The sequence below is a fragment of the Puma concolor genome, chromosome A1 (assembly GCF_028749965.1).
Source record: "Puma concolor isolate L17-30 chromosome A1, mPumCon1.1.hap2, whole genome shotgun sequence".
In the NCBI taxonomy this organism is placed as follows: Eukaryota; Metazoa; Chordata; class Mammalia; order Carnivora; family Felidae; genus Puma; species Puma concolor.
In genome coordinates, this window is record NC_141667.1 from 49,974,068 (window position 1) to 49,989,526 (window position 15,459).

General features: G+C 33.2%; 2 protein-coding genes and 1 non-coding gene across 4 annotated transcripts in view; 2 read left to right on the forward strand and 1 right to left on the reverse strand.

Moving 5' to 3' along the window:
- LSM11 (LSM11, U7 small nuclear RNA associated) overlaps nucleotides 1-15,459 on the forward strand; it is an 88,509-nt gene that overhangs the window by 55,171 nt on the left and 17,879 nt on the right. The window lies entirely within an intron of this gene.
- The window catches only part of CLINT1 (clathrin interactor 1), a 59,246-nt gene that overhangs the window by 14,036 nt on the left and 29,751 nt on the right, over nucleotides 1-15,459 (reverse strand). For both annotated transcript variants that reach the window (XM_025923556.2, XM_086703828.1), the window contains exons 2-8: nucleotides 13,637-13,741; nucleotides 13,001-13,097; nucleotides 11,469-11,577; nucleotides 10,351-10,515; nucleotides 7,366-7,543; nucleotides 3,731-3,977; nucleotides 1,723-1,792 (exon numbers count right to left, since the gene is read on the reverse strand). In XM_025923556.2, the coding sequence (XP_025779341.1) occupies nucleotides 1,723-1,792; nucleotides 3,731-3,977; nucleotides 7,366-7,543; nucleotides 10,351-10,515; nucleotides 11,469-11,577; nucleotides 13,001-13,097; nucleotides 13,637-13,741 (971 nt within the window). The remainder of the gene's footprint in view (nucleotides 1-1,722; nucleotides 1,793-3,730; nucleotides 3,978-7,365; nucleotides 7,544-10,350; nucleotides 10,516-11,468; nucleotides 11,578-13,000; nucleotides 13,098-13,636; nucleotides 13,742-15,459) is intronic.
- LOC112861842 (U6 spliceosomal RNA) lies at nucleotides 6,846-6,951 on the forward strand. Its single transcript, XR_003223728.1, has one exon. It is a non-coding gene; the product is annotated as a U6 spliceosomal RNA (small nuclear RNA).

Consider the following 15,459-nt stretch of genomic DNA (forward strand, 5'->3'; position numbering starts at 1 on the left):
TTTAAAAAAATAATTCTGATGTCAACCCACATTCAGCTTGTTTTTAGAGAATGCTATGATAAAACAAACATTTAAGGCAAGAAGCCTTCCAGATTTCATTCAAGTTTTGTCTCAATTATTGTATTAATATTAATCGCTACTTCTATTTAATTAGTCAACCTACTGTTTGCACTGGAGAAGAAAAACCACTCAACAGTTTCTTGCCAAGCAAAGGAAGCATGTTGGTATTTAATAATTCTCTCTGTTCAAAGCAATCTTGGTATCACGGAGGAAAAAAGTTACATCACTTATCTGACCTTCCTAGTTAATTTTTCTCTGATTGCTCCATTAAAACTTTCCACAAATGCATGAAAAGGGGTCCTTAATATTTCATGCCAGGGAGTCCAAAATAGTTGATATTCTGTGACACTATGTCTGAATTATAGGACCACATGCTAACTAACAGTTAATACTACAGTTAAAATTTTAAACATACAGAAAGATAGCACATAAATTGTTAAACCACTGATGTAGTTGTTTGTAACCTTTGGCATGACAGTTCAATAGAGTTTACAGTATAATTTTAGAAAGAGTTAGAGTTATAGAAAAAAGGGAATAGGAACTGAAGAAGCTCAGAAACTTGGTTGAACCAGATGCCCCATGAAGTTCACTCTGAGTGCAAGAATTTTACAATAATGAACAAGGAGAAGATAACAGAAGATTTTCTATTAATTACATGTCTTTAACTATCAATGAAAAGTAATTTCCATCACAGACCTCCACTCAAACACTAATGTAAATTTCAAAACAATTCATTTTTGAAAAATCACTACACATATCAAGGAACAATAGATTTACTTTGCATTGCTTATACACCAATCTTGCCATTTACGTTTTAATGTGAAATAAACTTTAAACAGATTGGGAAAGATGGTCTTTGAACAAAAATTGTATTTCTTAAGCTGTTTTGACTTGCAGCATAGGACTTTGTTAGAACTACATAATCATTAAATGCAACCTAAAATATCAACTTTCTTGAAAACAATATGTAGGTAATAACTCAAAATCTGGCATTTACTGAAAATCTAATTGAAGAAATCACTAATCCCAACTATAAGAAAATCTTGGTAAAGAAAGTATTCTTTTGCTACAGCCCCCTTAAAATATGTCAGGTAGGTAGTTACCTACTTTCATAGAATGCCCCTTTCCTCCAAAGCTCTCAGCATGTTTATCACTAGATAACTATGTGTGACTCTTTGATTAATGATTACTTCCTCCACCTGACCTTCCCACGAGGGCAAGAACTTTGTTTCACTAAACATTATACCTCAAGCGCTGAGACCAGTGTCTGGTTCAATAAATACTTATTGCATAACTGAACGAAAGTTGAAATGAACTACCATAGCTGATGTTGAGAGCCAGAATTAAGATTTAAGGAAAGAGTAAAATGGGCAGAGCACAGTACATTTTGCTTATAGAGAAAGCAAAGGACCCCAAATACTCAGCACTAAGAAATTAAGGAGACAGATGTTACTGAATCATTGGTCAAATATTTAAGCACACTTCTCTATTGTAGGCAATAAACAATTTTCCCCAAACAATGCTCAAAGCTCACTAATCTCACATTAAAAATAAATCCAATGCAAAAAATTTTATTTTTCATTCTATCATTTATGTGGCATTTTGAAAAATTATTCTGAAATCGAGACTACTAAGAAGAAAGAAGCCAATGTGGAAGCTTACCTGTTGACTGGCTGGTGCCATCAAACAGATCAACAAGGTCACCAGATGACTTACTGCTAGGCACTGAAGTCTGAAAACACACACAGAACTTACTAAGTTCAGAAAATAATTTATACTATTTATCCTAAATCTGCTCTATTCATCTCTAATTCTGTAATACCTGTAATATCTTAATAAAGGTACATTTAGATTTCTGAAGAAAGAGATGTGACCTTGAATCCTTATGGAGAGATAGTTATTTTTAAGTAATTCTATCCACAGCAACGTAAAATCCCTAACCTCTACACTGTTTTCCCAAACTCACTTCTTTTCTTAACTGCATTTCACTATGGAAAATATACCTTCCAGATCCCACTGAAATCTTAATGCTATATATCAGAATCATTTAAGAAGCATTAGAAAATACTTATGCCCCAGCCCATCAGAACATATTGAGTCATAACTGCCCAGGGTGGGATCTTGGCCTATACAAGTCTGACAAAGCTCGCTTGAGAATTCTAAGGCATAAGAACCACTAGGCATGAGATCCACTAGATTAGAGACCAAGATCCTATCCAGCTTTAAAATTCTATGATTTTAGATTCGATGATTCTTTGATTACTGTTTGTATACCACACAAGTCATTCTATGTTGTTTAATATACCTTCACATCTAATTGCTTCACATTTAGTTCCCAAACTAAAATGTGGGGCTGGAGTTTATAATACTATTTTTCCTCTTCCCTATAGTCCTAAGCACCTTGATGTGTATGTCCTGTGTGTTCAATACGTATATGACAAATTAGAACAGAAACGCCAGGCAATAGGGAAACACTGTAAGTTTCTAGGTGTGTTAATTTGAGCCCTGAAGTACTATATGCTGGTTCAAAAAGGTTTTGAGATTAAAAGAGATCCAAGCAATTGAATAATTTTCCAAAAACTCTGGCCTCCTTGATGTTTTTTTTGTATTAAAAAAAAAATCACAAAGCTTACACTATAAATATAAAATATTTATGGCAGAGTGACATGTATTTAGTCTATACTACAAACTAATATTTAAAATCCTTTAAGATACAAAAGTCTTAATTTATCATTAAAAAAGTTATACAGTTTGGATGATTTTCCCCATGTAGGCTTACATGAATTTTCCTTATAACAGCCATTATGTATCAGGCTTTAATTATAACGATCTACCACATCCTGAATATGGCCATGAGTAAGCGAACTGTCTCCACAGCAGGGGAAAGGACCACAAAACACTAAAAGAGCCATTTCCTCTTTTTAACTACAACTAAAGTTGAGTTCTAATTCTGAGATTTTCATCAAAACTAAAAAGATGGGTGAAATTATACAAACAAGGTATTTGGCAAAAGTTGAGTTAACTACAATTTGCAGGATACATTAGAAAAATGTCTTCCCTAGTTTTTATCTGCTTCTGATGCAAAGCCAGGTAAACACTAGTGGGGGGGAGACAGACAAAACACTAGCTTGTGGCCAGGTATCTACTAAGTAGATTTCATTTTCTGTGGGTGAATAAAAAATAAATGAAGAAGGTAGAAGAAGGCAGTGCTGCCACTGATCAGTAGTGACCACCAGGCAAATAAGCCTCTCTTTATAGGCAACGACTGTATTAAATGGGACTGTCTCCTCTGTATATCTACTTGGTCCTCTTTTGTCATTTCTTACATCTTCTAAAATACTCCCATTTTCTTTAGTGAATCTTACTGTATTTGGCAACCAGTGATGTTCTTAGAAAGGAACAAATGCGCTACATTCTGATTCACCACCCTTCCCAAATGAACCAAAAGTGTCATTTCTACTTTCACAGAAAGTGCACAATCATTCAGCAATTGGACAGGTTTTTTTCCCCAAAGAGATTTCTTTTTATTAATGACTCTGAGTAATACAGGCCAAATGATCTATAATTAATATGACTGCCTACAAACGCCCAACCCTACTAACTCAGTAATTCTAAAAGTAATTCATAAGAATAAAACTGTGTTCAATGTGTAAACTCATGCCATTCCCACCTTCAGTGAAGACTGAGGTGTATGAGTTGAAGTATTCTGATCTGGACTTGCTTTGTCCCCTGTGTAATGTGCTGCTGCTCCAAGATCAATGGTTTTAGAAGGATTTGCTGTGCGCTTGTGTCTGGTTGTGGTGGTCTCTGTGGCCTGTGTGATATGGATATGCTTTGTCGTCACAGTCTCCTCTTCATCTTTGAATTCACCTTTGGGAGATCTGCCTCTTCTTGCTTTCTTTTCCTCATCACTGTCGCTAAAAGATATTAAAAATGAAACAAAATAATAAGATGAGGGATTATTTTAAAATGGAGCCCTCAGTGATTTGAGCTAAAGAATTTCAAATGCAGTGACTCCAAAATTCCATACTTTGACTATTTGACAGAGATCAATAGAATATTATCTAAGCTATCTGAATAATGTTATATATGTGTTGGGGAGGGGAAATGGGAACCCACTCAATTCCCTAGGTAAGTCTAAAACACTGCTAAAAAAACATATTTACATAAATGTGTACAAATAAAAAAAGCCTGAAATTATTCAAATGTTTATGCATTATAGATTTAAAGCTTAATTAAAAAATAAAATGGCAGGATTATTACCATATCCGAATCAACTGAGGAGACTGTGAGCTTAAACATCTGCATTTGACAACCACTTTCTTGAAATGGATTGTGTGCAAACTACCGTCCCACTTAAATAACAATTCTGTCACTGACTCTTATATACTAATACAAATACATAATAAATTATTACAATTCCAATGGATACCTTTTCAACCACTATCCTAACTATATTCAAATGACTAAATTCTCATCTGTAAATGTAAAAAAAAAAAAAAAAGGAGGTATTGCACAGTACAACAGTGCTCTATTTTACTATAGCATGAGGAAACAAACTTTTACATAACTATGAAAACTGCTTTAGAGGAAAAAAGTATATTTAAAATGCTTTGAAATAATTCCTTTTTAGGCATATTCAAAATGATTTTTTTATCTTAATAGGGCAAAAGAAAAACATACACAATATGAAAAAAAACTGGGTATTTTCATATGCCATGAATTACAAACATCAGCATTAATCTATTCTTCAGTAATAAAGCAATTGGGTTTTTTTTCCTAGTGCAAGCAGGACAGAGGAATTACCTAAAATATGTTCCATTATCTACATTACTTAATTTTGGAGTAGATGGTTTAATTTATGAATATTTTGAAATGAAACACTTAAAATTCTCCTTAAAACTATACTAATTTAACCCACACAAATCTAAAGCAATTACTACTTAAATATAAACCAATTTGGAACCCGTATAAATCAAGGATCAAGAACAGCTTCCCACAGAGTACAAACGTTAACTGTATTTTTATTTATAAGCATTTTCAGGAATCTACAAGTTCTGATTAAGTGTTCAAAAGCCCCTGTCCCTTACCAATTTCTCGCAGCAACAAATGACCTACAGACTGCCACTAAAATTTCTTACCTTTCTGATGTCCAATTTGATTTCAGTGGAAGGTATATGTTAAAAATATAAAACTGACTAGTACCCAATGAAATGGAAACTTAATATCTGATCAATGTTCATGAATTCCTGAATTTAATAATGAACTAGTAAGTCTGACATTCTGGTAACATGCCAGAGAGGTCACATGCAACTTTGACTCAAAATCTACTCTTCCCTCACAAATACTCAAAGATGTAAAGTCCCTGGTGTGCTCCTCAGTTACTATGATAAATAATACACACTATATTTTTACTCTTTTAAACCCAAATACTCTATATGAAAGATTTAGGGACTCTAGCAGATCTTGTCTTAGAGGCAACATAAAAAATAAAAAAAAAAAAAAGAAAATCAAGGGAGAAGAAAGGAAAAAAAAAAAAAAAAAAAGAAAGACAAAGCAAAGAAAGAAAAACTGAGGACAGAAGGGCAAAGGAGAGAAAGTAACAACATAAGAATACACAGTCAGATCTCTAACCAGCCTACCTACCTGATCTCCACATCTCTTTAGGAAATAGCAACTGAATATATGGCCACTATGTTTTCTAAACCAAGCTAAAAATGTAAATACAGAGGCCACAAGAACATTAATGAGAGAAAAAAGTAGAATATCCACAGAATACTTAAATAGACACAGCTTTCCAAGTTTAGTATTTACTATTATATGCATACTCTTCAGTATAACAGAGCCAGAAATGTAGTTGTAAAATGGATATACTTAAAGTACTAAAAGTAAATTCTGGCTCTTCAAAGATCATATTCCAGAAACAGTCTTGAAAAAGACAGGCATTTCAGAGATTTAATATATAAACATACCAAAGACACTACGTATTTCAAAACTGTTTCAAAATTATGCTTTTATACTTACTTCTTTTTAATGACCCCTAAATCTGAATTGGTAAGATTTTTTTTTTTTTAAAGGGAAAAAAAAGATGGTATTTAGTTATAGGTAATCACTTGAACAAACAGTTCCATCACAAACTTACGTAAGGCAAGTTCCATAGTCTGATTAGGCTTCAGGTTTTACTTCTAAAAAATAAAGGTAAAGTTCTTGATCTAGCCTATCTAACAGAAATACTGTAAGGCACAAATGACAAAGAACTAGTAAAAATTGCTTTACAAATGAAATGCTATATATATTACCTTTTTCACTTTTATAAAGTGAAACGGAGCCCTCATTTCCCTCAAAAACAAAAAACAAAAAGTGAATGTTGAAAAGTTCCAAATATTGTTCTACATAAAACTAAATACAAATACCCTAATACAGATCTGACTCAAAAACATTTTAGCTTAAAAAATCATTTAGATTTTTTTCCTGTATACACTGGCATGGAGTCCTAATAAAATGTCACAGAGTTATATTTCAAACACTTGAACTTTTGTTTAAACTTAATATGCTTCACTATCCCTCAGCAATAACTTAGATGGCTGGGTCATCTGATGCCCAAATGCAAAATAAGCTGTGAAAGCTCTCACTGGGGAAAAAAAATTTCAATAAATAGCCTGAAGAAAAACATACAGAAAATGTGATCAACTTTAGAAATAAATGGACACAGACAACAATACAGACAGTGTATTGATACTAATTACAAACAATGTTTGACCTAGCATCTGAAAAATAGTTGCACAGTGCTCTCACATTAGCAGCAAATGTAAAACTGAAACAATGCAGAGAAGATTATCATGGTCCCGATGCAGGAATGGCATGCAAATTCACGAATCATTCCGTGTTTCTACACAGGGCATTTTTAGGGCAGTGAAACTAGGCCTGTACGGTTCAATAACGGCGGATATAATGCATTTCTGAACTACACACCACAGTGAAGCCTAATGCAAACAATAGATTTTAGTTATTAACAGTATATCAATATTGGTTTTCAACTGTTATGATAAATGTACCACACTAATACAAGATGTTAATAACAAGAGAAATTGTGTGTGTGCATGTGCGTGTGCAACATGGGAGGTTAACATGGCAACCCTGTTACTTTGTGTACAATTTTTCTGTGAACCTAAAACTGCTCTAAAAACTAAAAATCTTTTAAGAGAAAAAAAAACAACAACAACAACTAAACTTCAGATAAACAAAAACCCAGCTACATAAGTTTAGCACCCTTTCCAAGAGACCCAGGAGACAAAGTGTTACTACCTGCATCTTTCTGGAGAGTCTTCTCTATCTTTCCTCCGGAACTTGCTGATGGTGTCATCAATTGTGCTTCCAATTTTATCACTCAGTTCACCTAATTTATCACTGAATGGAAAAGCACTCTTGTTTTTATCCCACTCTTCATCCCATTTTGATTTGGGTTCAGGATCATATCTTTCACCTATATAAAGCATTAAAAGGAAAGGCAACTCTAAGGGCATTAAATTCAAAAGGTGTCTATAGTCCTTATTTCTGAAGCTTTTCCTCATAATAAAATAGTTTTCAAAGGAAAACAGAAAGCTCCCACAGTGCTGAATCAACACAATTACAGCAAGGCACAGCATGTAGTGCCAGTCATTAAGTGGCAGGAATGCAGATTCAAAAGCTTTTGTTTATGAAAACTTACACAACCTTAATGCACAGCACAGCACATCAGGAAGTTCTTAAAAGAGTAGAGGAAAACACAAAAACCAACACAGGCTATATAAGCCAAAGAGAAATGGAAATCTTTTTGTTTTTACAAAAGTCACATAAGACATTATATTTCATTCCTGTCTCTTAATGGTTCTTCAATTATCAGAAAAAGTATTGAACAGCAATAGTCTCTTGAAAAATACCAACTCTAAGAGACACCAACACCACTCTGAATGCTACATGTCCCATATGCTGTAAATATGCTGAAAATAACTGTCGATCTTTAATGTCATACTAGAAAAATAACTCAATGGATTTCATAGCATATGAAAGCATCTTTTAATTACTGTAAAGAGAAAAGGATATTCTAACTATCTGAAAATACACAGACAAGAATCATGAAATATGCTCACGCAGTTCAGAACAGCGATGATCTATTCAAACACCAAGTCCAAACATATGCTGGGACTGGCAAAACCTGGGGAGACTCTGTGTGAATTTGAGAATAAAAAGAATAGATCATGGCAGTAAACAAAGACCCCAAAATGTCAAGATTTGTTTTAGTCCTTGACCATAGGGACCTAACACATGGAGAAAAACTGTAAGCACCAAATAGAACCTCTCCATTTCTGTGCCCAAACACAACTAAAAAGACAAGAGTAGAAGGTACAGAGAAATCACATGAGGTCAAAAAGAAGAAAACAATGAAAATTAAGACAGGCTGGAGAGAAAGGAGAAAGTGCAATGAAAAGTAACAAAATAATCAAAAAGTGCCTGAGCCTTTGTGTTGACCTTTGGTGAACAAATTCTGGTGGCAAAAAGCCCTTTGGAGACTGAACAAAACCATTTTGCAGAAATGCCTGCAAAAACTACAAAGCCAAAATTTTCTGTAAGAAGATTTCAAAATATGTCTACTAGACTTGAAAGTGACCACCAACTTAAAGAGAACATGACAAAATTTTAACCAGATGGCTTTATAAAAATGAGTGGTTTTCCAATAATGTGAATGTACATTTCAATAAAAGCATGATAAGACTCTGAAAAGACAAATTTATAGTAAAAAGTACAGTAGACGAAACTAAACTGATTAGTGTGATGGACATCCTGCTGAATGAATACCAAAAATACTGGTTTACTGGCAAGGCACCATCTAAGGTCAGAATGAAAAGACATAAAATAGTTAACGTTGGTCAGTTAAGTCTTTGAATAATATATATAACATTAAAACTAATTTTACAAGAATGTGATGCAAATACACAGGATGTTCAACTCTCTAATGCAGATGCTGCAATTAGTTCACAGTGACTGAGTCTGAGAACTTATTCAATTTTCTAAATTTATCTAATTACATATTGTGCTGGTAAAAAGAGGGTTACAAGCAATCGGAATGAGAAAATGAGCTGCAAATAGCAATTCCTTTTCAAAAACACATTAAATTGCTCTAGCTACTTTAAAAAAGCTAAAGAATAAAATAACTACGTAGGCAAATAATCCAAAAACTTCTTACTCCCCTAAACAAATAAAAACTCCAAAACATATTTAACATTGTTTAAGAGAAACATTTTTGCTTAATTCAAGAACTGACTTTTATGTGATGCTTAGACATAAAAGAAAGAAATTTTCCTGTTAAAAGCATCCTTTAATAGTTAATGAAGTACATACAGTATTTTTTCTTTGAGAGCAAGGAAGCAAAGAAGCAAAAAGGTGAAGATATTATTTTGTAATAATCACAAGGTAAGAAATAGAAAATCTTTACACGGTTCCAGTGCAGGAGTTCTGAGATCCCAGTATAATCCAAATATAAACAACCTCAGATATGGGTTGGGGGAACTGGGGAGCCCCCATATGTAGCTAAGTACACATAACACTAGCCTGTCTGTGTATACACAAAATGACCAGGGGACGGTCAGAGCTTAGAGAAGACAGAATGAGTCCAAAGGGACATGTCTGCAAAGGAGAGTTATTTTCTGTTCCTGTTTCAAGTACCTAATGATCTGTTTTAGGGAAACTATATTATTACATTAAAAATACACATGAGCGACAATGTTCTTATATGTGTTAGAAACAAAAAAGTGATAGGCCTAGGTGAAAAACTGACAGTTTTACCGGTCACCTTTTTTCTACGTCAAATTAATTATGGGAAGAGACTGAGGCAGGACTAACTTATAGGAAGCTTACCTATTTTTGGCCCAAAATAGAGCTAATTTAGTTTCGGATTGGGAAGATGAAGCTCTCTATCAAACTTTATATTTTTATGTTCTAAATGGTGAGGTAGAGAAATCTTTTTTTTTCTTTTAAATATTAATTCCAAGACGGAAGGGCATATACGTTTTATTCTCTGTCAACTCAAAGTTCGTAGTCACTTAATTAACAATTAATGGTTCAAATCATATAAACAGAAAAGATGATTCCTAATACCCATATAATAGGAGCCAAAATGAGTACTTCATATACTTTAGCATTCTATTTCTAGAAAAAAAAATGGTACTTTGTTCTTTCGTATTTCAGTGATTCTTAAAATACACCCAGGAAGCTAGACTGATGCTTAGGTGTCAGTCTGTCTTTGATACTCACTGTATCTGAATCCTCCAACACTGTCTGAGGAAACCCCAACATATTTGTCTTTGTTCTTCTTTGCTTTCTTTCGCTCCTCACGAAGCCTGTCGTCATCCTGGGCAAATTCAACCAATTCTTTCACCTTCTGGCGAATATTTATACCTTGATCCTTGCCATGCTCATCTGTGAGGATGGTAAGGGAGAAACAAAACCTTAAGAATTCAGTCAATCAAGCCCTTTAACACAAAAAACAGACATGAAAATTTCAATATAAAAAACCAACTTTAATATTTAAAATTAAAAAAAAAAAGACAAATAATGCTACTAAATTTTGTCATTTTCTCATCAGCAAATTCTAAGTCTTTAGATTCAATTCTGGCTTGTAAGAGCAAATAAAGATGAATTAACAAGGACCACAGATATTGGTGCCATGCAAGATCAATGAAAAATCTACTAAAAAGCATTACTAATGATGACTATACGAAAAAGACTTATATCCATAAATGTTTTCTTTTCCTATAGTATTTTAACAACAACAACAAAAAAATCCACTTTACCATTTTAATGACTACAATGCACCCAAATGCTTTGGTGTCCCCAATACAAGTTTGGAAACACTAATTACCAGGATTTAGTGTAGCTGAAAAACTGAATTTTTAAAGTGCTTTCAACTGGGGTACACTACAAAATGAAATGTGGTTTATTCTGTATCCTCGTTCACATTCAAAACACACTCTGGCCCTGCTGCCTTTGCACAGTAAATATTATTTGGTGGGAGGAAAAAAAAAAACCCAGCTTCAAACAGATGTGTGTGTTTTGGAGCTCTAACCTTTTCTTCCCATATGATTAAAGCTATTCCTTTATGGACACCACAGGGGACCAGTCTCCAGTGCATATTTTAATATAAACCCGAACACTCATGTTGTGTTGGTTCTGTTGTTATTAGCCAGTCTTTTCTGCAAGTTCTTGTCTTCACTAATTAATACTCTAGGGCCCCACGTCTTGGATTCTGCACTCGTCACACAACCAGCAATAGTCACATTCTAATTAGAGCGGAGAAGCTTCTAAGCTGGTTCAGGTGACTGACAACTCCAACTACTGTTTTAATTTGCTTATAAGGTTTTTCTATTGCTCACCTACAAAGTGGTAATTTTCCAGGGATCGCAAATCATAAATGTGTTCTCTGGCACTCGTAACCACACGCTCTGATCCATTCCTTATGAGGTAAGCTAGAAGCAGCAATGACTGTAAAAATACAAGGCACCAAATGATTTAACAAAATAAATTCTGGTAGAGCTTTGGTAAGTGGTTAAAAAAATAATTCCAACATTAGCAAATAAATAATCTTTGTGGGGGTAGGGGAGAGGCAGAGAGAGTCTCTTTACCTTATACTGGACTTTAAATACATAGTATAACTTATATTATCAATTTGAAATTCCTCTTATAACCAAGCATAGTAAGTAATTATAAACTGTCCATTGGACACCATGTGTCAAAAGATTAAAAAAAATAGTTCTGATGTTAAAAAATACCTGAATGTATGATACAAAAGAACGTTAAGCTTTTAGAAAGCTGGCTTGGTTTTCACTTTTAATTTGGGCAGTATGGAACTGTAAATTGTTAGAAACATCGGTTTAAACAGAGCAATTATTTGGTAATTATATGATCCCATAGTGTTTTCTGCATATGAAATTAAATTTGGAAGGATGTGACTTTTGTTTCAAAACCTTGCAGCTAACAAGTAAGAGAGAAAAAAAAAACATTTAAGGGATTTCTTTTTGAGGTGATGAAAACATTCTGGTATTAAGTAGTGGTGACTGACGTACATCTTTGTGAATATACTAAAAACCACTGAATTAATGCATTTTGAACTTACCTTTGCTTGGAACAAACCTCACATAAAGAAATACTGACTATTTCATCACAAATATTATATAAGCTGAGGGACTGACAGTGAATGTTTTCAGAAACAACATCAAAACCACAGAAATAAATACAGGACTGCTCTTCAATCCTGAAAGCTAAAATGATGCTTTCAAAGTTCCAGATATAAATACTATATGCCATTCTGAAAGCATAGAAAAACTTACTCCGATAGCAAAAAAATACGGTGGGTTTGGAAAACAGGACTACCTTGTTTTAGAATTCTACGTTATATGATGAAATCAGAACTAAATAAAAAGAATCTGGTAAAAAAGTACATATTTGGGAATTTAAAATGTTAGAATTTTAGTATGTTTTAGAATCTCTAACTATGTTTTAAAGTAACATTTTTGGTGCGGCGGTGTTAATACTATTATAAATTAAGCAAATTTTTATGTAGAGATGAGAAAACATATTAGACTGGTTTTCGTTTTAATCGCTCATACACTAAATATGCATCCAACTGCAGATTCATTACTTTGATATGCACAAATATATTTTAAGCAAGAAAAATTTTAATAATATTAAAATATTTAGAAGTATTATTTATATTAATTTTAAACATTTTAGATTCAGAATAGCTGTTTATGGTGACGAGAAAACAGAACGCAAGTAGCAAATCTACTTCTTCTATCTGTGTAAGAATATTCTATTCTGGGATTTAATGTTCTTCATAACCACTTATGTATGTATACGTTAAGCATTTGTTTCCAACATGTCAAATAATAAAAACTGATGCCCATACCTTATAAACTCTTCTCCAATTTTTTTTGTTGTCTTTTAACATTCGTGACCAAAGCATGTTCATAAGTTCGGGAAATTGTTCATACATAAATGTAGCCCTGAAAAAAGAATAATTTTCCTCAAGACTCTGTAATACATTAATTTTGACAGTAGATGGCATGCTTGTTCTAAGTTACTGTGCTTTGCCAAAAAGCTTAAAAAATATAAGCTTAATTCAAAACATTTAGATATGCTTCCATAAAAATATTTTTCTCATGGTCTGTGTAATATCTAGCACGTGTGTAAGCCCCACTAATTAATATCATCTTTTACAAGCCCTTTATTTACCAGCATACTGGTCGAGATGCTCATCAAAAAAAATTTTCCTAACTTTATTTCAAGTTATTTTATACACATTTGTCAAAATTCTATGATAAGCTACGTAAGTCTCTAAACTTCACTGAAAAATAGTTTTACTTTTTTGAACTAATTTTTAAGGGGAAATGGACTGTGTGTAGAACTTCCTCCACTAATATCTGAATGATTATGCAGAATTTCTGTCTGGCAGCTAAACTGTTTAAAACTGAAAGCAAATTTCATATTTCTATGTAAAGATAGTTGGATTCTTTCTGCACTGCTGAGTCAAATTATCACTTACTTGGCAATCTCTCCCATGAGTTGCCCAGAAGGTCCCCAAGGATCGTCATTCGTTGCTTCTCGAACCTTAGACTCGATCTCTGAATAATTCATAACCACATTGGTGCTGCAGAGGAAAAAAAACGCACGCACACACACAAAGATTAGCATCAAAACTGAGAAACACATGAAAACTTAATAATGACACTACTGGGTGTCCTAATGAGATACCTCTACAGGGTGGGAAAGAAAACATCTTTTGTGCATAAGCTACTTCGAGAGTACTATATAGCACATTTAAGTTATATTTAAGAAAACTTTACTATTTCATTAGCCTTCCAGAAAACAGATGAGAGACTGATTACATTAGATCTGGCCTAAGTCCAGCAAAAAAATGGCTTTGGGTCAAATTAAAAAGGAAATTGAACACACTAGAGTCTATTATAAAACTAAGTTGTCTGTTTCCTAACCAGATCTAGTTTACATGCACTCTTGTTTCCTTACAGAATTTCTGTAAATTAATCAGCAAAATTACAGAAGAGCTACACACTATTTATATTGCATTTTCAAGAAGCAGTGACAAGCAAAGGTAACATTAAAAATGTTTAGAATCACTATGAACATTTAAACTGTAATCCCTTGGTCTCTTTTCACTTATTACATCATATAGGTTTTCCGTGTCACTAGTCACCATAACCTTCACTCTTGATGGCTACATAATATTCCATCAGGAGTCTGTATAACATTTAACTTTCACTTAAGACTTCAACAGTGATGAAGAACATGGGTTCTAGGAATCAGAAAGATCTGACTTCAGTTACTTTGTGACTTTTAGCAAAATTATTCTAATTATCTTAATTTTAGTTTCCTCAAATGCAAAATGGGAGTAAGAAAGAATACTACCTAAAAGGGTGGCATCTCAAATGAAATCTATTAGTAGCATAGTGCCTGACACACAGAAATTGCTCAATACAGGCCAGCGGTCATTATTATTAAGAAAGATAATAAACACCTATTAGGAGTAATAAAAATATTACTTAATATTTTTGAAAAGAGTCCCTTAAGATAAAAGATAGCAAAATGTTTGGTTATTAAAATAGAATTTACATACTCATATGGATTTAAGAATTCAATGACATTCTGAGAAAGAAATACTGTGAAAAAGTGACAAACTATAGTAGTATCCATTTGACATCTAAAACTCCAATTATTACTGAGCAATTATTGTAACAGATGCCTATGAATACGATCATTCAAATCTTTCACTTAAAATCAAGCCTTAGAAATACAGAAAAATTAGAATTTGGTAACTATGACTTCCATACATCTCACTCTTGCTGTATGGTTTTTCAGTTATCAGAAAGTTCTATTTTTTAAAGGAAGGAAGGTATGGATATAATTTGTATTCAAATCTGTTTCTTCTCAAATATAAAGAAATACAAATTTCAAATTCATTGCAAACCTTTCTCTTTCTTTACTTAAAAAAAAAAGACTAATAAATGGTTTGGGGTAAAATTTGAAAGGGACCATTACACATATATAACTTGCCAAATCACAGAATAAATTTGGCTTCTAGATTTACATTCAGAATACTGTTCTACTGAGGAAGGACAGTGAAATCCTATCACTTTCTTTCAAATCTTGGCGAAAGCTGCCTCCTAAAGTATCAACTAGTTTGATAACATAAGTATAAATTGTTTCCCTGGGACATAGTTTCCAATGCCTCCTTTACCAACTGAGACGATTAATGAATGAATTTTCCTAAAAACCCAGTAATGATCCTCTTGACAATAATTTTATGTATAGATACAAAGGAGTAACATTTTTCCAATTTTTTTCAACAAT